Raw genomic sequence first — 24,744 nt, 5'->3', positions numbered from 1 at the left:
ATTTAATCTCTAATTGAACTCACCAGTCTCACGCTAATTGATATAGAATTACATGCAGCTATAGTTATAGGTGTAGATGCAGAAATAGATATAGACATAAACACAATCTTATATAGTCTTAGCTATAGATAGATGTATACATATAAATATAGATAAAGGTGTGATATCATGGGTTCTTCTGCTGACAAAAAAGCTTGACACCCTTCTTAAGGCAGCTTACATCAAACCTGTAATAGATTTTAATCCAAATACAATCCCAACACAAATTTTTAATCTAAACACAAATAAGTTTGATTTTTCCATATTCTGTAAGTCAAGAAAGGAACAACTGGGGGAATGGGGACGATCCATGGTGTCAATGGCCACAGAGAGGTCAAGGGGGGAAAAGGTTGAAGAAAAGGACTCACTCCCACAATGGCTGGGAAGTCTGGCGGTCTTTTCAAATGTGCTGCAAAGACAGGGGTGTGTGAGAGAAAATGAAATCTCTGGGAAAGATTTGGTGATGGGAAAAATGAAGGTTCACAAAATGAACAGAAAAGAGAGTAAGAGTGTTAGTATTAAGGGGTAATTCTGTTACAGAAGATATGAGAAAGGGAAAAGAGAGGAGGAGACAAGTATATAAGTGAGGGATAAGGGAAATAAGGTTAGCACTGAGCTATTAGCTAGTATTAAAAACCATAGTCCCCCATTTTTATATTTTTGACCTATTTTCATTTTCTTTGTGTTCTTCTGGGGACAAAGATTTCTTTTTTAAGCCTTTGCTTCTTTTATCATTTAATAATTGCTTCTATTTTTCAGCTTTCACTAAAAAGGCTCTTTTTCAGCCCTAGGAATACACTGGCATTAAAGGTGAGAAACAGAAGCTTACTCTGAGCTCTTCCAAAGAAAAGCATTTTAGAAATCAAAGGCATTGCTGTATTGTTATTATTCCCTCCTTCCCCTGAAAGCTTGGCATGACATTAGCTCTGATCCTCAAAGAGAAATCTTTCAGTTTAGCCATTATATTAATAATCTGTGCCTCTAAAAAAAGGAATGGATAGCTAAATTGATCAACCTAGTCCAATAATCTTCTCTTTCCCTTAGTTCTGGTGCTATGGACCTAATCCAGGAACTAGAAATAGGAGCATTGTGACTCATTTTATCTTCCATGTAAATTACATCCAGCAATGCATAAATTGTAAGGGCATATAGCCAAGCACTACCAGTTCTATGCAAACAGAGATCCAGAAGCTCAATGGGCATTGAAAGCATGAGATAGTAACTCATGAATAATCCTTCTGTATTTTTACACAGTTATATAACCAGTTTCTAATTGTAATGATAATTTACATTAATATTGGAATAATACATAGAAGATGAACATAAGTTTTTGGAGATAATAAATATTTCTAAGTACCAGTTATTATCTATTAATACAAAATTGGATGGGTCTTAAAATACTCAGGAAACAATAGTAACTACCAAAACTCCTAGTTAATATTTCCCCCACTTCGGTAGCTCCATGAAAGGTATCACTCATAAAGAGAAAGCTAACTGCCTGAGGGAAAAGAAGGTTATAAACTAGAAACATAATCCATACTTGGCAGTTCATATAATTGGAAGTCACCTATAGATGAGGAGGCTTAAAAAGAAAATATTTTAACAGATAAGGTAGATGTAATTCCAAGTTGTGATTGTTCAACATGTTTAATAATTATGCATATATGAATAATATAAAATATATGCAAATATATTTTCTGCACAGCAGATGAAAATTTTGGGAAATAAAGCAATCTAATACTAAACAAACACATTGTTTAATAAACTCTTGTTTCCAATTGTTGAATTGGAAATGGAAGACACATTGGAACACGGAAATGTTTGGTGGAGATATTCTAGGGGCTGATGACATAAAAAAACAATTTTGGATCCCCTAAAGCAAAACCAAATCAGAGACTTATTTTTCTTTGTGTGGTAGAGATGGCATAGACTGTAGGAGTTCTCCACATGTGTCTGCTTCTTTGAAGGTCATGGTAGGCTCCATTTTTGTGCACTGATATACCCCCAGATCCTAGAACAATATCTGGCACACAATAATCACCCAATAAGTTAAATGATTGTTGACATTCCTAGCATGGATTTTGTAGAACAAGGTGCCCTCCACATGGTCTATAATTTTAGTTATAATTATTGCTAGCGACAAAACATTGAAGTATAAACAACCCTTTTATCCCTTAAAGTTTACGAAGAACTTGCTAGTCATATCCTCACCCAGTCATACTGGTTCATCACAGCCTGGAGGCAGTGGTGCACCGGGAGTCCATAGCGGAGTGCAGCCTGGTGCTGGACTCCGTTCTCTCCTCTGCTGCTTGTATGGGTTGAATTGTGTGCCCCCAAAATTCATATGTTGAAGCCCTAACCCACAGTGCCTCAGATGCAACTTTATTTGGAAATAGGGACAACGCAGATGTAATTAGTTAGGTTAGGAGGAGGTCATAATGGAGTAGAAAGGGCCACGTATGTTATATGACTGGTATTCTCTTAAGAAGGGGAAATGTGGACAGACATGCCCTCAGGGAGAACACCATCTAAAGATGGAGGGAGAGATCTGGATGATGCTTATACCAACTCAGAAATGCCAAAGGGTGCCTGAAAACCACCAGAAACTGGGAGAGAGTGTAGAATAGATTCTCCCTCTCAGTGCTCAGTGGGAACCAACCTTGCCGAAATCTCGGTCTTGGACTTCTAACCTCTGGAACTGTGACAAACATTTTTGTTAAGCCACCCAGTCTGTAGGACTTTGTTACAGCAGCCCTTAGCAAACGAATACACCTACATATTCCTTGCAGACTTCCTACCAGACGCACTGGTACCCTGACCTCACTCCCACTGGGCACCGTCTTATTCAGCACTCAGAGTTCACAAGACAGCCTCCGATTTATTGCAAAGATTCTGCAATTATACATTGTCAAATTCCAACACATTCTTCCATCAAGTTACCCAGCAATTACATCTGACACCTTTCCCTTACCTTCTGCTTGCTCCCATGCTTGGAGTGGCACTGCAACCAGGAGGAGGTGGCGGAAACCAGGACTGTCTGTTAGGAAACGACATCATTGATAAACATGGTGCTTGAAAGACCTGATCCCACCCACATGTCTACCAGGAAAGGCTGAAAATAATTTGACAGTTAAAAGGCATTGAGATGTCTTTTCTATAAGCCTTGGAAATAAAATGAAAACTATTTCATCAACTCAATAGGAAGTAACTAGCCTACAATCTAGGCTCTCTGCTCACAAGTAAGCTCCTTTCCCTGCTTTCCTGACATGAATATGTGGACATTTCTTAAAGAGAAACATGAAAAGAATCTGGAAAATAATATTTGTTAAATCTAGCTAGTGGGTTCATCAGTGTTTATCATCAACATACTTCTTTTTCTCTTTATTTTTTTGCATATCTGAAATATTTTATAATAAAAAACAATCTACTCTAAATATGGTTTTTAAAAAGCTACATGATAAAAAACTCTGAAAGTAAGAATAATGAAAACATATGTGAATGTCACAGTAATATTAACCTCAATTATATATACATATATATATATAAATATATATGTGTGTATATGCATAAATATAAACACATGAATATCCAATTAGAAAGATGTCTTCACATTCCCAGGATGTAATTTTAACTGATAGAGATAGCTAAGGGCTCTGTCAAAAAGACTTAGATATGGACCAAAAATAAAGACATTCAGAGGAGAGTGACATATCAGAGGAAAGCCCAGAGAAGGAAAGTCTGGGATAAGGAGAGAAGGAGAGATGGCTTTAAATTTCTGAAGCAGGTCTATTCTCTGAGGCACTACAGGACTGAACTAAGATTTTTTGTTTTGTTTTGTTTTGTTTTTTATTCTTTTTTTTTTAATTTTTTTTTTTACTGTTTATTTTTTATTTTTGAGACAGAGACAGAGCATGAACAGGGGAGGGGCAGAGAGAGAGAGGAGACACAGAATCTGAAACGGGCTCCAGGCTCTGAGCTGTCAGAACAGAGCCCGACGTGGGGCTCAAACCCATGAACTGTGAGATCATGACCTGAGCTGAAGTCGGACGCTTAACCGACTGAGCCACCCAGGCGCCCCTGAACTAAGATTTTTAAAATGGGCATAAATCAAAGCATATTTCAGCTCAATGTAAGTAGTCAATGCTACTCACAAGAGCTAGTCAAATGTATATCACAAAAATAAGAGTCTTATTGCTGGCTTCAATGATCCTGAATTATGTCTAACCTGCCAGAGGAAAGATTCTTGCAGTGGGTAGGAGATGTGAAATTTGGGTCCAAGAGAAAGGTGATCACATTTTCTGAGACTCTGCAGACACAACCAGAATTCCAGCTACAGAAGCATTTTTGGCAAATATCCAGTCTATCAACAAACATTGAACACCTACCCTACACTAGGCACGGTCCTAGGTGCAGGCAAAGAAAATAAAACATTTTAGAAGTACTGAAGTTCATGAACTTGTTTTTCATTGGATCATGATTCACTAGCACTGTGTTCTCTTCAGCAAGCAAAAATTGCTTCCACCGTCACGCTCTGTCTCATGAAGAATATTCTGCCACCACAGGTCTACCTAAATAAATCGAAGTCAGCACAAGCAGAAGGTGGGAGGCCAGGCAGAGGATTTCAGAGAAGGAAGAAATAAACACACAAACACAGATTGATGTCTCGAGATAGGGCCTTTGACTCTACTTGGAAATAGGGTCAACGCAATCTGCAGAGGAGGCAGCAGCAACGCAGGCTGAATGCAGGAGCATGGCAACATTTGTCCACACCACAGTCATTATTTCAGGGTAAGGCATCCCCTGTCACAGGGCTCTACTAAAAGTGCTACCTGAGGTAGCTTACCCTTTGGTGACCTCTGTCATTGAAAATATTACCTAGGTATTCAAGACCCCAAGGGAGCTGGAGAAAAGACTGCATCTTTGAAAAGGAAATTAGGGGGAAAAGGAACAAAGTTTGAGGACATCAGAATCCAGTAGTCATTGGATCCCTCAAAAGGGAGGAAGTAACAATGATGAGAGAGCAACTTCTGAATGCTGCCTGCAGATCTTGGTAGATGATTTGGTTCAGAAATTAATAAAATACAGCCCTCTCCAGAATATCGACAGGAGGCAGATACAACAAGCCCATCATACCTCTTTTTCTTTACAGGAGTTGTAACAGAGGCAGGAGCCGGGGGGTTGGTGGTGTTTCCACTGAACGAACCTCCAGTTTGCCTGTGTAATCACAACAAACCACATTCTTGAAACTTTTTTATGCGGTCCCACCTTTGAAAGGTCTTATAATCTACTCATATTCCCACCTACTCTCTAACCACCACAAAATGTTTCAATGACAAAGGAAGGACAGAAAACAAGTTCTTCCTTAGTGTACCCATTTTATGAATCCTCAGGTCCTCATCTAAGTAATTAGAACTGAAGGAACTGAATTAAGTCATTCATTATATGACATTGTGTGTCTGAAATCCAGACCAACGAATTCTCATGTGCTCTGGGTTCATAATATATATTTAATATTGTATATATTGTGACTAACAGAATTATATTGCAATTTTTTGCATTAAAAGCACTAGGTTGTTGGGGCACCTGGGTGGCTCAGTCGGTTAAGTGTCTGACTTCGGCTCAGGTCATGGTCTCACAGTTTGTGAGTTCGACCCGTGTCAGGCACTGTGCTGACAGCTCAGAGCCTGGAGCCTGCTTCAGATTCTGTGTCTCCCTCTCTCTCTGCCCCTCCCCCTCCCCTGCTCATGCTGTCTCTGTCTCTCTCAAAAATAAATAACCATTAACAAAAAATTTTAAAGCACTAGGTTGTTTAAGAAAACATTTAAAAATCACACCATTTTAAATCTCTATTTAGCATTTATTAATGTACATAGACCTTCAAAAAAAAATGGAAGTGACCCAGGCCTGTTTCAACTACTGACAGGTGTGCTCCAATGTGAGAATTCCTTAATTTTAAACAAAAATTTAAAAACCAATTCTGTTTTCAAAAATCCACCTAGTTTGGCTGTTTATAATCACCACTAGTACATTCCAGAGAGAATGTACTTCATCTAAACAGATTGCTAGCAAACCTATGATTTCATGACTCAGATGAATTGTAACATGATGGGTGTTTTGAAAGACAAGTGATAGTGGTCATAAAAACAAGGAAAAATAAAGTTCTGTGGGGGAAAAATAAACAATAAAATATACAATGGGAATTAAGGAGGGCACTTGTTGTAATGAGCACTGGGTGTTGTATATTAAGTGATGAATCACAAAATTCTACACCTGAAACCAGCATTACATGTATGTTAACTAACTGGAACTTAAGTGTTAAAGTCCAAATAGTAAATATTTAAAGCTTCGTGGACCATTTCCTTCTTTCTACCTAAACTCTGAATAAGCAACAGGAGGGTGATTTTGTTATAGTTGAAACTTTGGCCTGAGCAGGGTATACCTGGTTTATCTTGAACACATACAAAAAAATACACTTTATTCTTAAAATGTAACTTCAGTCAGTACATACGTCTTTGCTGCTTCTGGTGATCGAAACGTGGACGTGTTTCTGGTAAAAAAAAAAAAAGAAAGAAAAAAGAAAGGGGGGGCAAAAATTTGAGCAGCCACAAAGAATAAGTACTTGCATCAATTTGCAACTGTCCATGAATTTAGAATTGTTATTTAAAGTTAGACATTATTTGAGAGAAAGAAAAAGAAAGCATCAGTATTTGAATAAATTTGATAAGGTGATCTTTTTGCCTTATGCTAGATTCTAAAGGAAATCTTTTTATATCAGAAAATTCAGTATCGTTTAAGCCCAATGCTTTTGTTTGTGGAGTTCAGGGATTTTCTTTAGCAATAAGAATGTAAAATTGGCATTTACATGTATTTCACACTCTTGTCACCAGGATGACTTAAAACAAAAACATGAATGTCATAAGAACAATGACCTGAAGCAAGGGCTCTCTTGATTTTTAAGCAAGGCAACAAAGATTTTCTATTTCTCTAACCATGAGGAGGAACAATGGTTTTCACTCCAGAATTTTTGTGTTTAAAAAATGGAGGATAAGAATTTACAGAAAGATATCAAGTAGGACAGAAGAATTGTAAGTAAATAAGTAATGCTTAGAAAACTATTGTACTTGGGTCTTTCCCAAAGTCAATAGATACTGGTACCTATTGGTTAGTCGGTTATCCAAGGTATTGGCCTTATATGTGTTAGTGGCATCATTTCTGTCTGAGATCCTTTATAGGGAAACAAGACAAAAGTCTGGATGAACATTCAGATCATTAAAGTCCTTTCAGACCTTTTTCACGAAAGAATAACTTCACAATATAACCTTTCACTAGTAAAGAGATTTGTTTTCAGGTGTTACATTTTAGAATATTTTGCAATTAAACAAAAACTACTTAAACCAAAATCTATTTATGAAGCTATTTTGATACAGCTTGGAATTTTTTAAATTTATGTTTTTCTACTAGCCTCTCTGATTCACTGAGCATTTAACTCACTATTTTATATTCTTTATTGTTTAATAATACAGTTGACCCTTGAACCACACGGATTTGAATGGCGTGGGTCCACTTATATGCAGAATTTTTTGATAAGTACAGTACAGTATTGTAAATGTATTTTCTCTTCCTTATGATTTCCTTAATAACATTTTCTTGTTTCTAGCTTACTTTATTGTAATGATTCAGGATAGGATAAATATAACACACAAAATATGTGTTAATCAACTGTTTATGTTATCAGAAAGGCTTCTGGTCAAGAGTAGGGTATAGTAGTTAAGTTTTGGGAGTCAAAAGTTATATGTGGATTTTCGATTGCACAGGGGTCAATGCCCCTAAACCCTGTGTTGTCAAACATACATCTAGCCAATGACAGTACTTCCCAAGTCTGTAAAACACATCAATGGAAGACAAGTATTTTTCTAAATATTTTGTGGCATAGACAATACTATATGTTTGCCAAACTCATTTTCGTTTCCTACTGAGCACACAGGAAGACCACATTTCCCATTCTTCATTGATATTAGTTGGGGCCATGTGATTGAGTTCTAGACTAAAGAATGTGAGCAGAAATGTTGTTTGCACTTTCAGACCCATCCTAAAACCTCTTGTGTAATCTATGCTCTTTCTTCCTCTTCCACTATAGTTTTTGGTTGCCCTGTGTTGAAGATGGAAGCATCAAAACATGAAAAGAACTTAGGTCTCTGAGTTGACTTCATGGAGCGGAGACATCCCCTATGCTTCTAGCCTAACACACTGGACTCTGAAGAGAATGAACAGTAATCTTCTGTTGTGTTAAACCACAATAGATTTGGGGGCAATAGAGGGAACTTGTTAAAAGAGTCACTCTACCCTGGTGAATTAGTTTACTGTAACTAACACATTGAGTTAATAGCCCCTACTGGCCATTAAATCTCAGGTCTCCTAGATGTGTCTGTCCCTTGTGTCAGAAAAGACAAATCAGGAATCCCATACTGCAGACCCTCCTTCCCTTTCTTCTCTCACGTCAGATAGGATAGGAAGTTTCTTCCTGAGACACGGAGCTATCCTGGGGAGCATTCTGCAGGCTTGCACAAAACTAGGATGTAGAAAAATTAGGTTCAGGAAAACAAAAGGTCAGCAAAACTTTTCTATTGATCCGACATTATGGATCTACTATAACTTTCTCTAAACTTTTAATTTTACTGTCAACTTTAGTACATGACTTTATATAAGCTACTCTTGGAAAGATGGGCACTAACTTTGCCTCATTCTAAAAAATAATTAATGTAGGAGAAAATATGATTTAACTGTCATAAATTTAAAATGATTTCAATTCATAATGTCATCTTGATATGTGTAACTAAATAACTCTAATACATTAAAATGCTATGAGTTAACTCCAAACAAGGTTTTGTTTATAGTGCATAATGCCACAAATTGATAGCTCTTGAATGCAAAAAGGAAGGAAGGTTGAAATCTTCCAGAGCTCCATATTCTCAACAGACTGTTCACAATATAGGCTTTAACTTGTACAGGCTCCTAGAATCCACGTATAAAAAACTCATATCTAAGGTGATCGTCAGGCAAAGGACTATGAATATATACCTTTCACTAACTGCTACTGAGCCTCTGGGATGTTTATATTTAAAGGGCTCTGCAATAAACCACTATGGGTACCATAAGTAAGATGTCAGATGACTGTAAATCTTAAATCTTAAATGTTCCTTGGAGGGGTGCCTAGATGGCTCAGTCAGTTAAGCATCCAGCTATTAATTTTGGCTCAGGTCATGACCTCATGGTTCATAAGATTGAGCCCCACATCGGGCTCAGTGCTGACAATGTGGAGCCTTCGTGAGATTCTCTCTCTCCCTCTCTCCCTCTCTGCCCCTCCCCCACTCTCACACATGCTCTCTCAAAAATAAATAAATAAACTTTAAAAATAAAATAAAATTAAAAACAATTAAATGTTCCTTGGAAACTCTACTCAGACTTTATAGCTATCTATGAGACCCTAACATGAGACAAAAGTAATCTTGGGAAATTGCTACTCTGGTACATGGAAAACAACAATTTATCTAAAGTAAACAGATCCTTAATATCAAACATTCTCAATGTTTAAATAAAGGCAAAGTCTGATGTTAAAATTAAATGAAATTACTCAAAATGCTACGGTGTAAATCTATGTAGGCAATAGTGCATGTAATAATAAAAATAGCTACCTACTCTTTGCTGCTTACTGTATACATGTTAGTCTCTACTCTTTAAAACATCTTCACAAGGGAGGTATAATTATTTTCATTTTATAGATGAAGAAATGGAGTCTCAGAGAAAGTGAGTGACTTTTTCTTGGTCACCCAACTAGGAAGTGGTTTGTCTCCAAAATCGTCCCAGTAGAGCCCAATGTCCTACATCTAATTTTGTAGTGTGATAGTTTCAACACTCATCTGTTGGGTCAACATGTCTTCCTTCACTTACTGTTCTTCACCTCCAGGATCTCTTCTATGCCACTAGGGGGATCAGTCTATGAGTAATAGTGGAGGGAACTGTAAACCACCATTCCAATACATATGTCAGTTTCTTACTAGGAAGATTAACTTTACTTTGTATTTCTCTTGAAAATTAAGTTTTTTCCAACTTGTGTATGGAATAGGTTGTTTTGAGAAGCGTCAATCTTAGAAACAGTAAATACCCTAATATGGTAATTAGCAGCATGATCAAAAGACCCAAAGGAAAAGTTACATTTCCACAAGAGAACACTAGAGGTCACCCTAACCTAGGTTTTTCAAATTAGTCAAACCACCTTTAGGATTTGGGCCATATTGCATGCTACATACGTAGTTATTTACTTATGTTTCTTTAGAACACCTCATACTTTAACCTACATATATATTTTTAAAAATACAACTCCAAAGTACTTTTCTTCGATTCATTTAAAATAAATGCATTATTTGGAGCATGTGACTTTTGATCTCAGGGTTGTAGATTTGAGCCCCATGATGGGTGTATAGATTACTTGAAAACAAATTTTTTTTAAAAATTAAAATTAAGTAACAAATAAAATAAATGCGTTCTTGAAATGCATACGCACATGTATACCAGATGTTGGTTGGTCATCTTCCTCCTAAAATTATTTCATATCTTACATTTAGAGTGGCCAGCGTTATGAAAATCTGACTCCTGCTAATAGGACTTGCCTTTCTGTACTGATTCCTGAGTTCTCTTCATCACATCTATTTCCACACTTAGAGGATGTAGCATACTATTGGAACTCAGGACTTCCTGGGGAATGACATGCCACTAAACTTCTGGGTAAATAAACCAGGTAATCTCTAGCCTCATTTTCTAGTGTAGAAAATGAAGGACTTTTGGGCTAGATTAGTGGTTCTGAATTTTGGTTGCACATTAGAATCACTTCATAAGTATTAAAAATGCCTGACTCTCACCTCAGACTAATTAAATCAGAGTTTTGGGGGTGAGGGGTGGTGGGACCAAGTTATCAGTAAAGTTTCAAAGCTCTCTCAGTGATTCTAAATTGCAGCTGAGGCTGAGAACAACTCAACTGATTAGTCTGTAAGGTCTAGTCTAATTCATTGCTAATGAATGAATTAGGCTCTGTCTTGACTGGCCTAATACAGACCTTCAAATACACAGCTTACAAAGCCTTCCACCTATTGCCCTTTCTTAAGGCATAATTATCTCACTTCCAGATTCATTCCTAGAAATAGGGTTTCCATCTTCAATTAATGGTGCAACAGGACAGCCCTCAAGGCCACCATGAATGGACAGTTATTTTGACTCCTCTTTCCACTCAGTGCCATGGAGATGAGATCTTGCGCAAATACTCTACACACTCATTTTTGTTGAGGCTATTAATTACAAGAGAGAAATTAACTTCTTAGGAACACCATTGTGGATTAGCCTGTATTAAAGAAACTGGTTTGAAAACCTATGAATAGTGCAGAAGTATATACATTTCCTACATGAATTAATACTGGCAAATACTGAGTATAGAATCTATAAGATACCATAAATTACAGCACATCTGCTTAAAATACAGCAGGTGGCATTTTTGTCTACACTGACAGCATATCTTTAGCTACAGAGAATGACCTCAACTGTCAATGGTCTCAGGTGTCCATTGTCTAGACTCCAACTAAAGATGTTAACTTTACTCTTTATAGGCTTATTAAGTATCACTACCAAATATAAAATAAAAGTGTGATTTGTAGCATTTACACTTCAATCTAAATAGACATTGCTCAATTTTCTCCATAGAAATGAGCCCTTTCCCTCTGTGTAGGAAGGAACTAACAACAGGCACAACACAATGGACCCTTCTATAAGCCATATGGGGACTCTACTGCCGCCACAAAAATAGTTTCACCTTGTAAAGAGCTAATGGCTGTATACTAGAGAGGATAAAAGTGATTGTATTATTATAATTTACAGTCTCTCCATAAAAACAGAAACTGATGTTTTTCCACCAGGGGGATGGAAAGACCAAAAGTCAGAACGAGAACTGACTACTCATATTCACAAAAATAACTAGATTCTCCATTTTAAACCAAAAAGTTTCCACGGAGTGTCCCCCCTACTTATACCCAAACCAGTTTCTTCAGAATTGTTTTTATCAATCTAATATTGGCAAGATTTTAGGAAAACAGAATATTGAGTCAAGATTTTGTGAATTTTGAAGAAGGTAATTTGATCTGAATAGCCCTTCTGTCCCTGGATATAAAATATCTTGTTCAAAATTTACTTTTGCAAACATTTAAATACCTCATGCTTGACAAAAAAAGGGGATTTAATACACATTATGCATTCTGCTTACATGATTAAAAAAACATCTTACCTGTCTAAAGTGTCATCAGATCTGTATCGACTAATTGTAGCTTTTGGCTCATCTCTCTCATTTGCTTTCCTGTAGCAAAAAATAGTTACAGAAGATCAAATAAATTACCAAAAAGTTTATAACCTATCATGCCTTTGGTAAAATTTTGGCCTATTCAAGTAGGAGATGTACATGTTACCAAGGAAAGACAGCTTCAGAGTATCTAAATCTTCCAAGGTTTTGACTTGGATGGAATAAATTATGGCAAACCCAACTCCCTATGCTAATAAATGAATTCTTCTCTAGGTCCAATTATTTCTAACTTCAATGCAACATATTTAAATTGGAGATAAGGATAGGCAAAACAAACAACATGATATGCAAAATAGTTAATAACTAATATGTACTCTTGTCAATACTGTTGATTTTTACATCATAGGACTTAAACACAATAGACTTAAAATCAGCTATGTTTTGTTTGCAGAATTTTAGTAGCACCCTACGCCAGGTCAACAGGCTAAATACAAATAGGTTTATTTAAACTTCAGCACCGTGGACAGGGTTGAAAAAAAGAACTTGCTGAGTGAAGGGAGAGGGAAGAAAGGAAAAGAAGGAAACAGGAAAAGTTGGAAAAAAAATGAAAAGCAAGTGGGAGAAGAGAGGAAGGATAGATGTCAGGAGGAGAGGTGAATAAAGGGAGATAAGGAGAAGTAGGGAGAAGAGAGACAGAAAGCAAAGAAAGTTGAGGAAGACAGGTAAGCAGAACAAAGGGAAGAGGAAAGACAACGAAAAGGGAAGAGAGGATAGGAGCTTCAAAATAGGAATCGAGATCATCAAAGCAAATGTGAATATCTTGATCAGACTGCAGCAAAAACAAGCTGTTTAATGCCTTATATAGCTCTGTGATACAGAAAAAGCAAGCTCTTTGGGGAATTATGCCATGATTCACTGTGTTTGCATTTCAAAGTATCATTTGAAGCTGACAGATCAAAGATACTGAATCAGAAAACATACTAAAACAGTATATGCACTTAAAATTTAATTTTTAACTTGATATAGTGTACTTTTATTAGACAAAATTTTTAAGGTAAATAATATACTATGCACCATGTTGGTGACTATGAGGAAATCAAGAATAAAAACTACGGACCCTACCCTCGCAGAGACAAGTTAGATGTGTACATACAAAAGAAAAAAATGGCTTGTGTCATAAAAAATGTTCAGGTAAAGTGCAAGGAAGTTCTAAGGTGAGACAGTTTATTTCTTGGTAAAAGAATCAGAGAGGGCCTTATGGATAGGGTGCAGTTTGAGCAGGGCTTCAGAGGATAAATAGATGTGAACATTTTCAAACAGAAGCAGAGGGAACAGTGTCTGTTGATGAAAGAGAAAAGTAAAGACAAATGCAATTCCCTTTTATTTTTTTTAACATTTTTATTTATTTTTGAGAGAGAGAGAGAGAGACAGGGTGCAAGCTGGGGAGGGGCAGAGAGAGAGAGGGAGACACAGAATCCGAAGCAGATTCCAGGCTCTGAGCTGTCAGCAGAGAGCCTGACGCAGAGCTCAAACTCATGGACCACAAGATCACAACCTGAGCCAAGTCAGACACTTAACCCACTGAGCCACCCAGGCATCCTGTAACTACCTGAGTTTTAAAGCAACCTCAGAGTGAAATCACAGTATAGTCCACCATTGTGTTGAATGCATGAATGCAAAGGGGCATTGCAGGGCCATCTGGTCCCCTTCTGTGAAACAGCCCCTTCTCAAACAGCCTCCTTTGTGTCTCATTAGCTGACTTTATTCTTCCTAGCACTTATGGAAATACAAACACGTTGTATCGTGTTTATTTATTTTCAGTCTCTCCCGTCCTCCATCTTCAGCTAAGATGTGGGTTCTATGGAAGCAGGGACTTTGTTTTGTTCCCAGTCCTTAGGCCAGTGCCTGGTTGACAACTGACCTCTCTGTAGGTATTTGTGCTACCAGGCTTATTTGACTGGTTTAAACAATCTGGCAGAAGTACATGGCAAAATTTCTTAGTTTGTGCATACTGTGAAGCTGTTATTTAAGGTAAGGAGAATATATTGTTTATTTTCCCTTTCCTTTATTATCAGTCTGCTCACAGGAAGCTTTTGCACACGTTGCCACTTCTGCTGGAAGCAATTCTCATGCCCACCAGCTGCCCTTCCCTACTCGGAAACCCCCCCTCATTCTTTGAACAGCAATGCTGACACCAAAGACCTTTTTCTGGGTGGCATCTATGATTAATTCAAACAGACTTGGGCTCTCTCTTCTCTATTCCCATGGCACTGTCACACACTTCCCCAATAGCACTTCCATGGTAGATTTTAGTATTGTAGTCTATGGATCCGTATGTTTCCAGAACCCTAAGACCAAGGGTGGTGTCTTATGCATCTCTGTATTCCCAGCACCTGATACTATGTCAAGCATATGGTAGATGTTCCAAATGGTGTTCAGTACCTAAAGTGGGTACAGCCTCTGTGAAATGGCAGAAAAGAGCCAAGTGGGCATCTATCTGAGCAAGCGCAAGGAGAAAAATAACCTGCACTTCCCTTCTAAGAACATGTTTTGAGACACTAGTTATGAGTCAACAGGAAAACATCATGGGCTCGCACATTTTTGTTACTGAAGATATAAGTTCAATGTGCTGCTTTAGACAGAATGTTGTCCACCAATAGGAAGGGCTCAGGAAACCAGTATAGTTTAAAATATAAATAAGCACATAAAGCATTAAACTCTTGTCCTAAAACACACTAAGAATATGAAGATTACTTTTCACTGCCATACTCCGAAACAAGTATATTTGTTCTGAATAGTTCCAGAGAAAGACAAATAAAATGGAGAGAACAATTGTCACTGGTGGCTGGACTGAAATAATCAGATTCCTTTTGTTTGGTGAGATGAGAGCCAAGAGGAAACCAGGCTTAAATCTTCAAAGTCATGAAGACCAAGGAGAGGGCAGAAGTAGTCACAGAACGATCAATCAGATGAACTAAGGCTGGGAACCAGAACACCCAACAGATTCTAAGAAGATTCTAAGCTCGGTACCCTCAGAACAGGTCAAAATTATGAACAGGTTTAAAAGGTTTAGAAACATTCATGAATAGGGGCGCCTGGGTGGCTCAGTCAGTTAAGCGGCCGACTTCGGCTCAGGCCATGATCTCGCGGTCTGTGAGTTCTAGCCCCGTATCGGGCTCTGTGCTAACAGTTCAGAGCCTGGAGCCTGCTTCAGATTCTGTGTCTCCCTCTCTCTCTGACCCTCCCCTGTTCATGCTCTGTCTCTCCCTGTCTCAAAAATAAATAAACGTTAAAAAAAATTTATAAAAAAGAAACATTCATGAAATAAAGTTTATAAAATATTCAAGGTGTCTACCTAACTTTTTTCTTTTTTTTAAGTGTATCCATTTGAGAGAGAGAGAAAGAGAATGAGCGGGGGAGGGGTAGAAAGAGAGGGAGAGAGAGAGAGAATCCCAAACAGGCTCTGTGCTGTCAGTGAGGATCCCAACTCAGAGCTCCATCCCATGAACTGTGAAGTCATGACCTGAGCCAAAATCAAGAATCAGAGGCCTAACTGACTGAGCCACCCAGGCACCCCAAGGTGTCTACTTAACTTTTTAAAGTCCACGCCATGAAAAACAATCACACTCTTTTACTAAGTATGACTTGGTGGCACACAGACACAGTCTACTGCACCAGATAAAACTTGTGTCTGATACTTGGGTTCTTTTGATGGGTGTGGTTGTTTGTATGTGTGTGAGCATAAATGTGTTTTAACAAGAATATTATCTGCTTATGTGATCAATCTTAGATCAGTTACATTATTGTGATTACGAGTTTTGCCTGATTCTTTCTACAATATGTCTGTCAGTCTTTTTACACTCGGTATCATTTAATGGTTTTCCACAAACCTAGAAGTTTCTAAAAAGAAGGTACTGCTCATAAAGCAGGTGGATTCTAGGACTGTTATTTCTGTATTTTAGGGGTTCCTTTTCCTAAGGTTCAGAGATCTCTTATCCGGTCACATTTCTGTGAACCATTTTCCCATCAAGAGGGTCCTTTCCTTTCCCCATCAAGTGGGCTACCTCAGGGGATTGGTTATTCTACACCTCCAAACTGGTTCTGGAAGCATAGAGCTGTAGAAGCACAGACTTTGCCTTATGGAAACTTCTGATGATATCACAGAGTCTTCCAGAATGCCAGGGAAAGCCTGAGGCAAGCCACAAATATTCAGTTTGTCTTGAACAAGTCTTCTCTCAAAACTATAGTCTTTGTGTTTCTTCTAATGATGTAACTTGTCTGAAACACCCACCTGTCCAAGGCATCATGGGAGTTATGTCGACTGAGCACCACCCTACCATAATTTTCATCTCTGCAGAGAAAGAACAAAATTAAGTCACATGCAAAGTTCCCACAGTATTTGGTAAATAAGGGAGATGGGGGAAGGAGCTCACAATTTAGGGCAAGATGAATTCATTTTATTTCAGGCATAAGAACACAACTATGCATTTATTTTTATTAGTCTCCCTTTGAAAGTGCATGATGAAAAGAAACAAGTTTGTCAGTACAAATAATCATTATTCTGATATATCCCATCAGGTTTCCATATGATTCAATAATGGGATGAGTATTTTTTTTTTATCAGAGTGTGGGAACATGTACATATCTACCTTGTGTGCATTACAAGAGTGCTTTTCTGCAGGAAGGCAAAAGCTTTCTACAAAAATATTTTAAATTATGTCCTTTATACTTGGACATTTTCATTGGATGGACTTGATAGTTTTCCTTGACAAAAAGTAGGAAAATAAGTACCAATATTTGTGGCTAAGAAGGTGGATCATTCACAGGAGATTTAAACCATCTTTGAACCATGAGAATACATAGTTTGCTTTTTTTGGTTCTTAAAATAACCTTATGAGGGGCGCCTGGGTGGCTCAGTCGGTTAAGCGTCCGACTTCAGCTCAGGTCATGATCTCACACTTCGTGGGTTCGAGCCCGTATCGGGCTCTGTGCTGACAACTTAGAGCCTGGAGCCTGCTTCGAATTCTGTGTCTTCCTCTCTCTCTGTTCCTCCCTAGCTCATGCTCTGTCTCTCTCTCTCCTTCAAAAATAAATAAAACATTAAAAAAATAATAATAATCCTATGAATTAGGCAAGGAAGACTCTGTCACATCCAATTCACAGAAGAAGAAATTGATCAGAGATTTTGTGGTTTCCCTAAGACTAAAAGGTTAGTAAGTGACAGACGTGGGTCTAGGACCCAGATCTTTTTATTTCAAACCTCTGCTTTTTCCTACTGCTTAACCTTTCATACATAGCCCTTCATACATACATAAACCTTCATACATAAAATCCCAAACCATGTCTTTCTTACTTTGTACAGTGGACCTGAAAGTACAGGCAATTTTAGGAAATGTCAAAACATGTAGAAGAGCTTTGGGCATTGAACCAAAGCCAAAGAGTAAGTACCTGAACCTTCTTCATGTCAACCCAACCAAACCTGAAATACCACATTGTTCCTGGGTCTGCTCCCTTAATGTTACTCAACCCTCTGGAACAATTTGTAATAAAGCTGTACAAGAAACTGAGGTGGATAATTAAAAAGAAAGATGAACGGTGAGGTTGAAACAATCCCAGCAAATTTATACCCTCAAAAATCCCAAGAGAATTGTTTCATCTCTCTTGGTATCCCTTTCTCAAGCTTATGAGAGAGTAGCGGACACCAGACACATCCTTACCTGAAGAAGAATCGTAACACACAGCCCAGAAGTGGGCCAGTAGGAGTGGGCAAAGCATCAGAGCCAATTTCCCCTGCATTCAGCAGCTGGCACGTCCTCTAAGCCGGCTTCCCTGAGCCTTTATAAAGGAGGCACGCCTGGCATAAAACCGTCATTCCTATCAATTACAATTTGTCTTAGACATCTCTGTTTTCACCCATCTGTGCATATATTTGCAACACAGAATTTATGATTCACGTTTGACATCACTCTACCATTAGGGAAGACAGAAATGCAATATTAGGCTCTGACAGAAGTAGTAAATGTGTTACTAAAGGAAATAATCGTTGTCCATGAATATTAACTCCAAAAGTCAGTGTGAGTCTCTAAATACACCTATATTCCCTTAAAATAATAATATTTAATGACAGAAACTAATAGACATCTTCACTTAATGGTTACAAGTATGTCCCGCAAATGACTATATATGGGCAGTTTAGTAGAAAGCGTACAGTAAATATCCTGTAATGCAGAGCTTCTCAACTTTAGCACCATGACACTACAGGCTTGATAATTTTGTGTTGTGGGGAGAGCCCTGTGCATCGTAGGATGTGTAGTGGCATCCATGACCTCTACCCACTAGATGTCAGGAGCACTCCCCAATTTTGATAACTGAAAATGTCTCCAGACCTTTGCAAACATCCCCTGGGGACACAACTGCCTCTGAATGAGGACCATCAGTGTAACAGACAATGGGTCATGTTAAAATCTCAATTCCATCACTTCATAGTTGTGGGGATTTGACAAGTTACTTAAACTTTCTGGGCCTCATATCCTTCTTCCATAAAATATAGGATGCAATAACTACCTTGTGTGATTTGTGATATTTTTTTAATTTGGGAGAAAGAGAGAGCATGCAAGTAGGAGAGAGAGAGAGAGAGAGAGAGAGAGAGAGGAGAATCTCAAACAGGCTCCATGCTCAGTGTGGAACCGGATGCTGGGCTCAATCCCAGGGCTGTGAGATCATGACCTGAGCCAAGATCAAGAGTTGGATGCTTAACTGACTGAGCCACCCAGGTGCCCCAAGATTTTGTGGTACTTCATATGTAAAGTATGTACCTAGTATCAAGTATGACACATAAGAGGGAAACAAAAAATATATGTACATGTGTCATATAATTTGTAATAAATATATCTGGGCTGGACAAATGTCTATGTTGGCAATGAGGTGATATGCCTACAGTTGTAGATTTTAGGTCTATAACATATAGCTAGTAGAAGCAATGCTCAAAACAGACAAAACTTTCTTGGTGGCCAATGTTTTCCCTTACAAAGTAATATTACATTTACCACCCACTGAGTACCTAGATATATATGACCATTGGGACTAAAATGAATTGAGAATGCATTGACTTCGTTTGCACATATCAAAATTTTAGATAAATTATTATTAAATATGCAAATTAGGAATCATACTATTATTTGTTTCAACTGACATAATTAACATGCATCTGGAATCTCCCTACCATGGATTGAATATTATCTTTTGGGAAACTGGAAAGTCATGTTCTTTTCTGTTTATCAAATAAACACAAATGTCTATTCAGTTCTAACGATGAAACTCTGCTTTTTCTCCCTGACTCACATCCTCTTTGGTATGTGGATAATAAAAATGGTAGAGATAGTCTTGAAAATCTGAAAGCCGATATATTAGGTCATGTAACAGTGTTTTAAGGAACGTGCTTGCTTTCCAGATGGCCGCTAGCTTCCCAACTAGAGAATGGCTCTCCCTACTTGTCCACATACCCACCCTCTCCACACCCTCTTACTTTTCTTCTTCAGGACGGTTTTTGATCCAGCTGTTATCCTGCAAGAAATTCCTTCTTTTGTTCACCTCGTGGAAACCCTGTTGCCTCAGTGTGGTCCCCTGCGTGGTACTCTTCATATCTGTCAACAGAAAAAAATAAGAAACTGGGCAGTGTAATTGCATGGGGCTGAGAGTGAGTTTGTTAACCTCGATGTCTCGAGAGGCACATCTGATTGGCCAGCATCAATCTTCTAGACTGACAAGGCCAGTACTGTTTCAAAGTAGGATGTGCTGGCAAGAAAGAACAAATCCCACATCTCATCATCAAAGATAACATATAAAATTGCTTAGGTGCCAACTGAAACTGACAGTGTGGCGTTCAGGAGGCCTCGTGAGGCACCCAGGAATACAGAACCATGGGCTTGAGATAAACCAAGCCGGGGTTTGATGGGTTGGCCATTTTATTTAAAAAGAAATATGCTTCAGAAGTACACACAAGATTTTTTAAAGTACCTACTAACTAAAAGTCAAGCAGGTCTGGTGCTTTTGATTATAAGTAACTGAATTATTTAATCTCAGGGGAGTCAGAAGCCCAGAATGTCCCCCACATAAAAGAACATTTGTATTGATTTTTTACAAAATCTTTGAATTGCAATTATATGAGTAAAAGCTATAGCACCCTTACATTTTCCTGAAGCCTAACTTGGCAATGCTAATTAAGTTCGATTGTTGCTTCTAAGCATTCAATATCTATATAAAAGAATTAGGAGCTATGAGTTGTTTTTCTCATATACTTAAGTTTTCTGAGTACGGAAAATATTATCTACATTACCATTTCCTGTGGGAGACATTTTTCTCAAGGTAAAATTTGACATGCTGCCTTCCAGGAAGGATCTAAAAGAAAAATAGAGAGAGAGGGAGATACACAACAATGAGTCTAAGAATCTACAAGTGACTCTTTCATTGCTAATAAAACACATTTTTCAATGACATTAAGAAAGTCACATGATCTGGTACAACAAATACATGACATAAAGTGCCCCCTAAGAACCAGAGAGTTCGTTGATTCCAACGTATTTATTTTACAGATGTAAAAATTAAGGCCAAGGGGCACCTGGGTGGCTCAGTCAGTTCAGCATCCAACTCTTGGTCTTGGCGGTTTGTGATCCCACCGTTCGTGAGATCTAGCCCCATGTCAAACTCTGGCTGACAGCGCAGAGCCTGCTTGGGGTTCTCTCTCTCTCTCCCTCTCTCTCTGCCCCCCATCCTCTCTCTCTCAAAAGAAATAAATAAACTAAAAAAAAAAACGAAATTGAGGCCAAGAGCAGTTAGTGTCCCCTATATTATATAACAAGCAATTGGCTGAATGAGGCCATCAATTAACTCATTTATTCAATCAATAAATACGCATCGAATGCCTATAGTATGCTTGGCACTAAGCCAGGAGCTGGAGACAAAAAGATGAGTGAAAGAAATGTTTGCTCAGGTCAATAGGGAGATAGTGACATGGAATTCACAGCACAATATGTACAGTGCCCTAAGAAAGGAAGTGACCCCTGGGGAAGCCAAAGTGAGTAACAGGGCTGAATTATGACTTTGTGAGTCCTAGACACTTTTGCTTTCATCAGCCTCTTCCCTCACACACACACATACACACGCACACACATGCCCACACCGTTAAAAATTATATTTTACAACTGTTAGTACAAAAGTGAAAAATAATCCAGGTTGGCTTCATTATTATATATTATTATTATTATTATTATTATTATTATTATATTTATTTTTTCTTCTGTTGTTATAAAGAATTAAAATCAGAACCTTTTTGTAGGCATCTAAAGGTATACTAGGCCGTAGGCACTGCTTTTTTCTGCTTAATGGTTATGTTGGCCCTGGGCTTTCCTGAAATGTGACATTTTCAGTTTTAAAACAGAAAAAGTCCTGGGCAAATGAGGATGTGGATGCCTGGTCCCCCGACGAGGTATATTATGTTTTTTGCAGAATCCATCCAACCATACAGTGTATGAAATGTTGGAGGCACATCAGATCTCAAGTCAAAAGGAAGTCATAGGCCCAGCTTTATCACATCAAAGTTATGTAACAGAACCACATAATCTCCCTGTAAAATGGGCTAATGAAACTTGCCATCATAAGCTTGTGATGATTAGGCATGCCTGGGTGCTTCGGTCAGTTGAGTGTCCGACTTTGGCTCAGGTCATGATCTCGTGGTTTGTGAGTTTGAGCCCCACGTGGGGCTGTGTGCTGACAGCTCAGAGCCTGGAGCCTGCTTTGGATTCTGAGTCTCCATCTCTCTGCCCCTCCCCACCTCGTTCTTTCTCTCTCACAAAAAATAAGTTTGTGATTGGCACTATGGGCTCATGACTACACCTGCTCTAGAGAATTGCCTTTAACTAGTGGGGCTGCCTGGTTACACACACTCCCCACACACTACAACCTGCAGTGCTGAATTACCAAGGGTAAAATGTGGGTCTCTTGCCTCAAGGTAGAAACAATTCTGCAGGTGATTTGTGCTTCAGAGCTCACTATGGGATCAGGCTGAAGCTAGACTAACAGAGAGCATATGCTTACTCAGCCCCTTCCTCTGCCTCTTCTTCCTCCTTTCTCCTTTCTCCTGAGAGCCTACCCTCAATAAGTCACAGGCACCAAAATTCTTGAGCACTGCTTCTAGGAACCCATCCTAACACTAACCACCAATGTAATCAGCCACGGCATTATCTTCACAGAGATCAGCAGCTGTTCACATCACTAATAGCTGAGAGGCTGAAAGTCTTAGTGAAGTTTGAATGATGTGCATTTAAAGGATGCTATTTACTGATTGTTACTTAGGGTGTGTTGTAGTTCTGCTCCCTCATCTATCAAATGAGGTGAAATACGGCTGCTTTGAAGGTCAAATTAGATGACATATGTAAAGTGTCTAATTATTGCCCAACACATAGAAAGTGCTCAATTTTTAACCTCATGCCTCTATCATCTTGGAAAGAAGAGATCAAATACAGAAGGCAGGTGTGGTTGGGTGTGGGGAGGGGATGGAACAGCCTTGAATTTGGGCCACTGGGTGTGCAAGGAGTATGGGCAACCTCTAGCTGGCTGTTTCTGAAGCTCACTAAAATTTGGCAGAATTGGGTGGAAAAGAGGCATGTGAAGACACACTTCAATCTCAGCTACTTCATTTCCCCCTCAGTTTGGCCCAGCTTCTCTGGGTTCTTGGCTAGCCTTTTCCTGTTTCTAAGTGGGCTCCAATAAATTCTCTTCCTGAGCTGTAAAGATGTGGAGAGTTCATAGCTGACTGAAATGAGATTCTGAGGTGGTCAAAATACTGAATGTATATTTGATGATATATTTGTAAACACTGCAAATTTAAGTGTAAGATACAGGCCAACGTAAATGGAGAAAAGGCATTTTACAATTGTCTATTTGTCTGTCTCTTTCAAAAGACTGACAGTCCTGTGAGCAAGACCTGAGTCTTTCCCTTCTAGATCTCTGGCGCCTGGGACAGACAGAGTAGATGCTCCTCAGGTGCCTATTATGGGCTGTATTGTGTCTCTCCCAAAATTCCTATGTTGAAGCCCAACGCCCAGTACCTCAAGATGTGACTGTATTTGAATACAGAGCCTTTAAAGGGATGATTAAGTTAAAGTGAGGCCATTAGGTGGGCCCTAATCCTACCTGTCTAGTGATCTTATAAAAGGAGGAATTTGGGACACACAAAGAGACACCAGGGGTGTATGTGCAGAGAAAAGGACATGGGAGGACACAGAAAGTGGCCATCAGCAAGCCAAGAAGAGAGTCCACAAGAGAAACCAAACCTGACAGCACCTTGATCTTGGATTTCTAGCCTTCAGAACTGTGAAAGAATAAACTTCTGTTGTTTAAGTCAACTAGTCTGTGGTATTTTGTTATGGCAGCACTAGCAAACAAATAGGGTACTTATGGGAAACATGATTTAAACATTTCTAACATAGTTAGGTCATTCAAAGGGCTTTGTGTCACCCTGTCTCTGACCTGTGCCCTTTGTGTCTTCAACTGTCCTACTGCACAGGGCAAGAAGAAAGGGGGACAGAAGCGGCCCACCTGATTCTAGACATTTCACTCTGTGGAAGTCCCATGAGCTCTGGCCCCTAGTGCTTGGCAGTAGGAGCGCTAGGACAGCCTCTGCAGCAAACAAACCCTCACAGAGAAGGCTTCTCTGTGCACTCCTTGATATTCTCTTGGTTATGAACATACGTCTACACAAAAAACTTGTGCAAGAGTGGTCATAGCAGCATTATTCAAAATAGCCCAAAGTGGAAACAACACAAATGTCCATCAATGGATGAATGGGTACATAACATATGGTATATTCATATAATATGAAAATGCTATATTCATACATATTACTCAGCAATTGTTAAAAGCTGAAGTATTGGGGCACCTGGGCGGCTCAGGACATTAAGCACCCAACTCTTGATTTTGGCTCAGGTCATGATCTCACGGTTCTTGAGATTGAGCCCCGCATCAGGCTCTGTGCTGACAGTATGGAGCCTGCTTAGGCTACATACTACAATATGAATGAAGCTTGAAACATGCTAAATGAAAGAAGCCAGACATAAAACACCACATTTGTGTGATTCTATATGGATGTTGTTTATTAGATTTTCTTTGGTATTCTACTCACATCCCACCTCAATTCTCCTCCCAAGCAAGGCTTCTGCTACCCCTTTAAGTTCTGCTGGGTAAGGAGGAGAGTTCAGACAATAATAACACTTTACATAACTTTATAGAACTTTATAATTTATCCCATTTGGTTTCCACAACATTTAAGAGTGATATAATTCCACAACAACATGGGTGGAACTAGAGTGTAT

At 38.7% G+C, this 24,744-nt stretch overlaps 1 protein-coding gene across 16 annotated transcripts in view; it reads right to left on the bottom strand.

Moving 5' to 3' along the window:
* SCEL (sciellin) overlaps positions 1–24,744 on the bottom strand; it is a 310,273-nt gene that overhangs the window by 75,496 nt on the left and 210,033 nt on the right. For 14 of the 16 annotated variants that reach the window (XM_053216814.1, XM_053216816.1, XM_053216808.1 and 11 more), the window contains 7 exons: positions 19,902–20,019; positions 16,668–16,727; positions 12,365–12,433; positions 7,195–7,263; positions 6,548–6,586; positions 5,173–5,253; positions 3,011–3,076 (listed from right to left, as the gene is read on the bottom strand). In XM_053216814.1, the coding sequence (XP_053072789.1) occupies positions 3,011–3,076; positions 5,173–5,253; positions 6,548–6,586; positions 7,195–7,263; positions 12,365–12,433; positions 16,668–16,727; positions 19,902–20,017 (500 nt within the window). In that variant the 5' untranslated portion in view covers positions 20,018–20,019. The remainder of the gene's footprint in view (positions 1–3,010; positions 3,077–5,172; positions 5,254–6,547; positions 6,587–7,194; positions 7,264–12,364; positions 12,434–16,667; positions 16,728–19,901; positions 20,020–24,744) is intronic. The other 2 variants (XM_053216851.1, XM_053216863.1) reach the window with 2 other exon arrangements.

Source organism: Acinonyx jubatus, chromosome A1, assembly GCF_027475565.1.
Source record: "Acinonyx jubatus isolate Ajub_Pintada_27869175 chromosome A1, VMU_Ajub_asm_v1.0, whole genome shotgun sequence".
Classification (NCBI taxonomy): domain Eukaryota; kingdom Metazoa; phylum Chordata; class Mammalia; order Carnivora; family Felidae; genus Acinonyx; species Acinonyx jubatus.
Note: the sequence above shows the minus strand (reverse complement) of the source record. Positions and strands in the feature narration are given on the sequence as shown.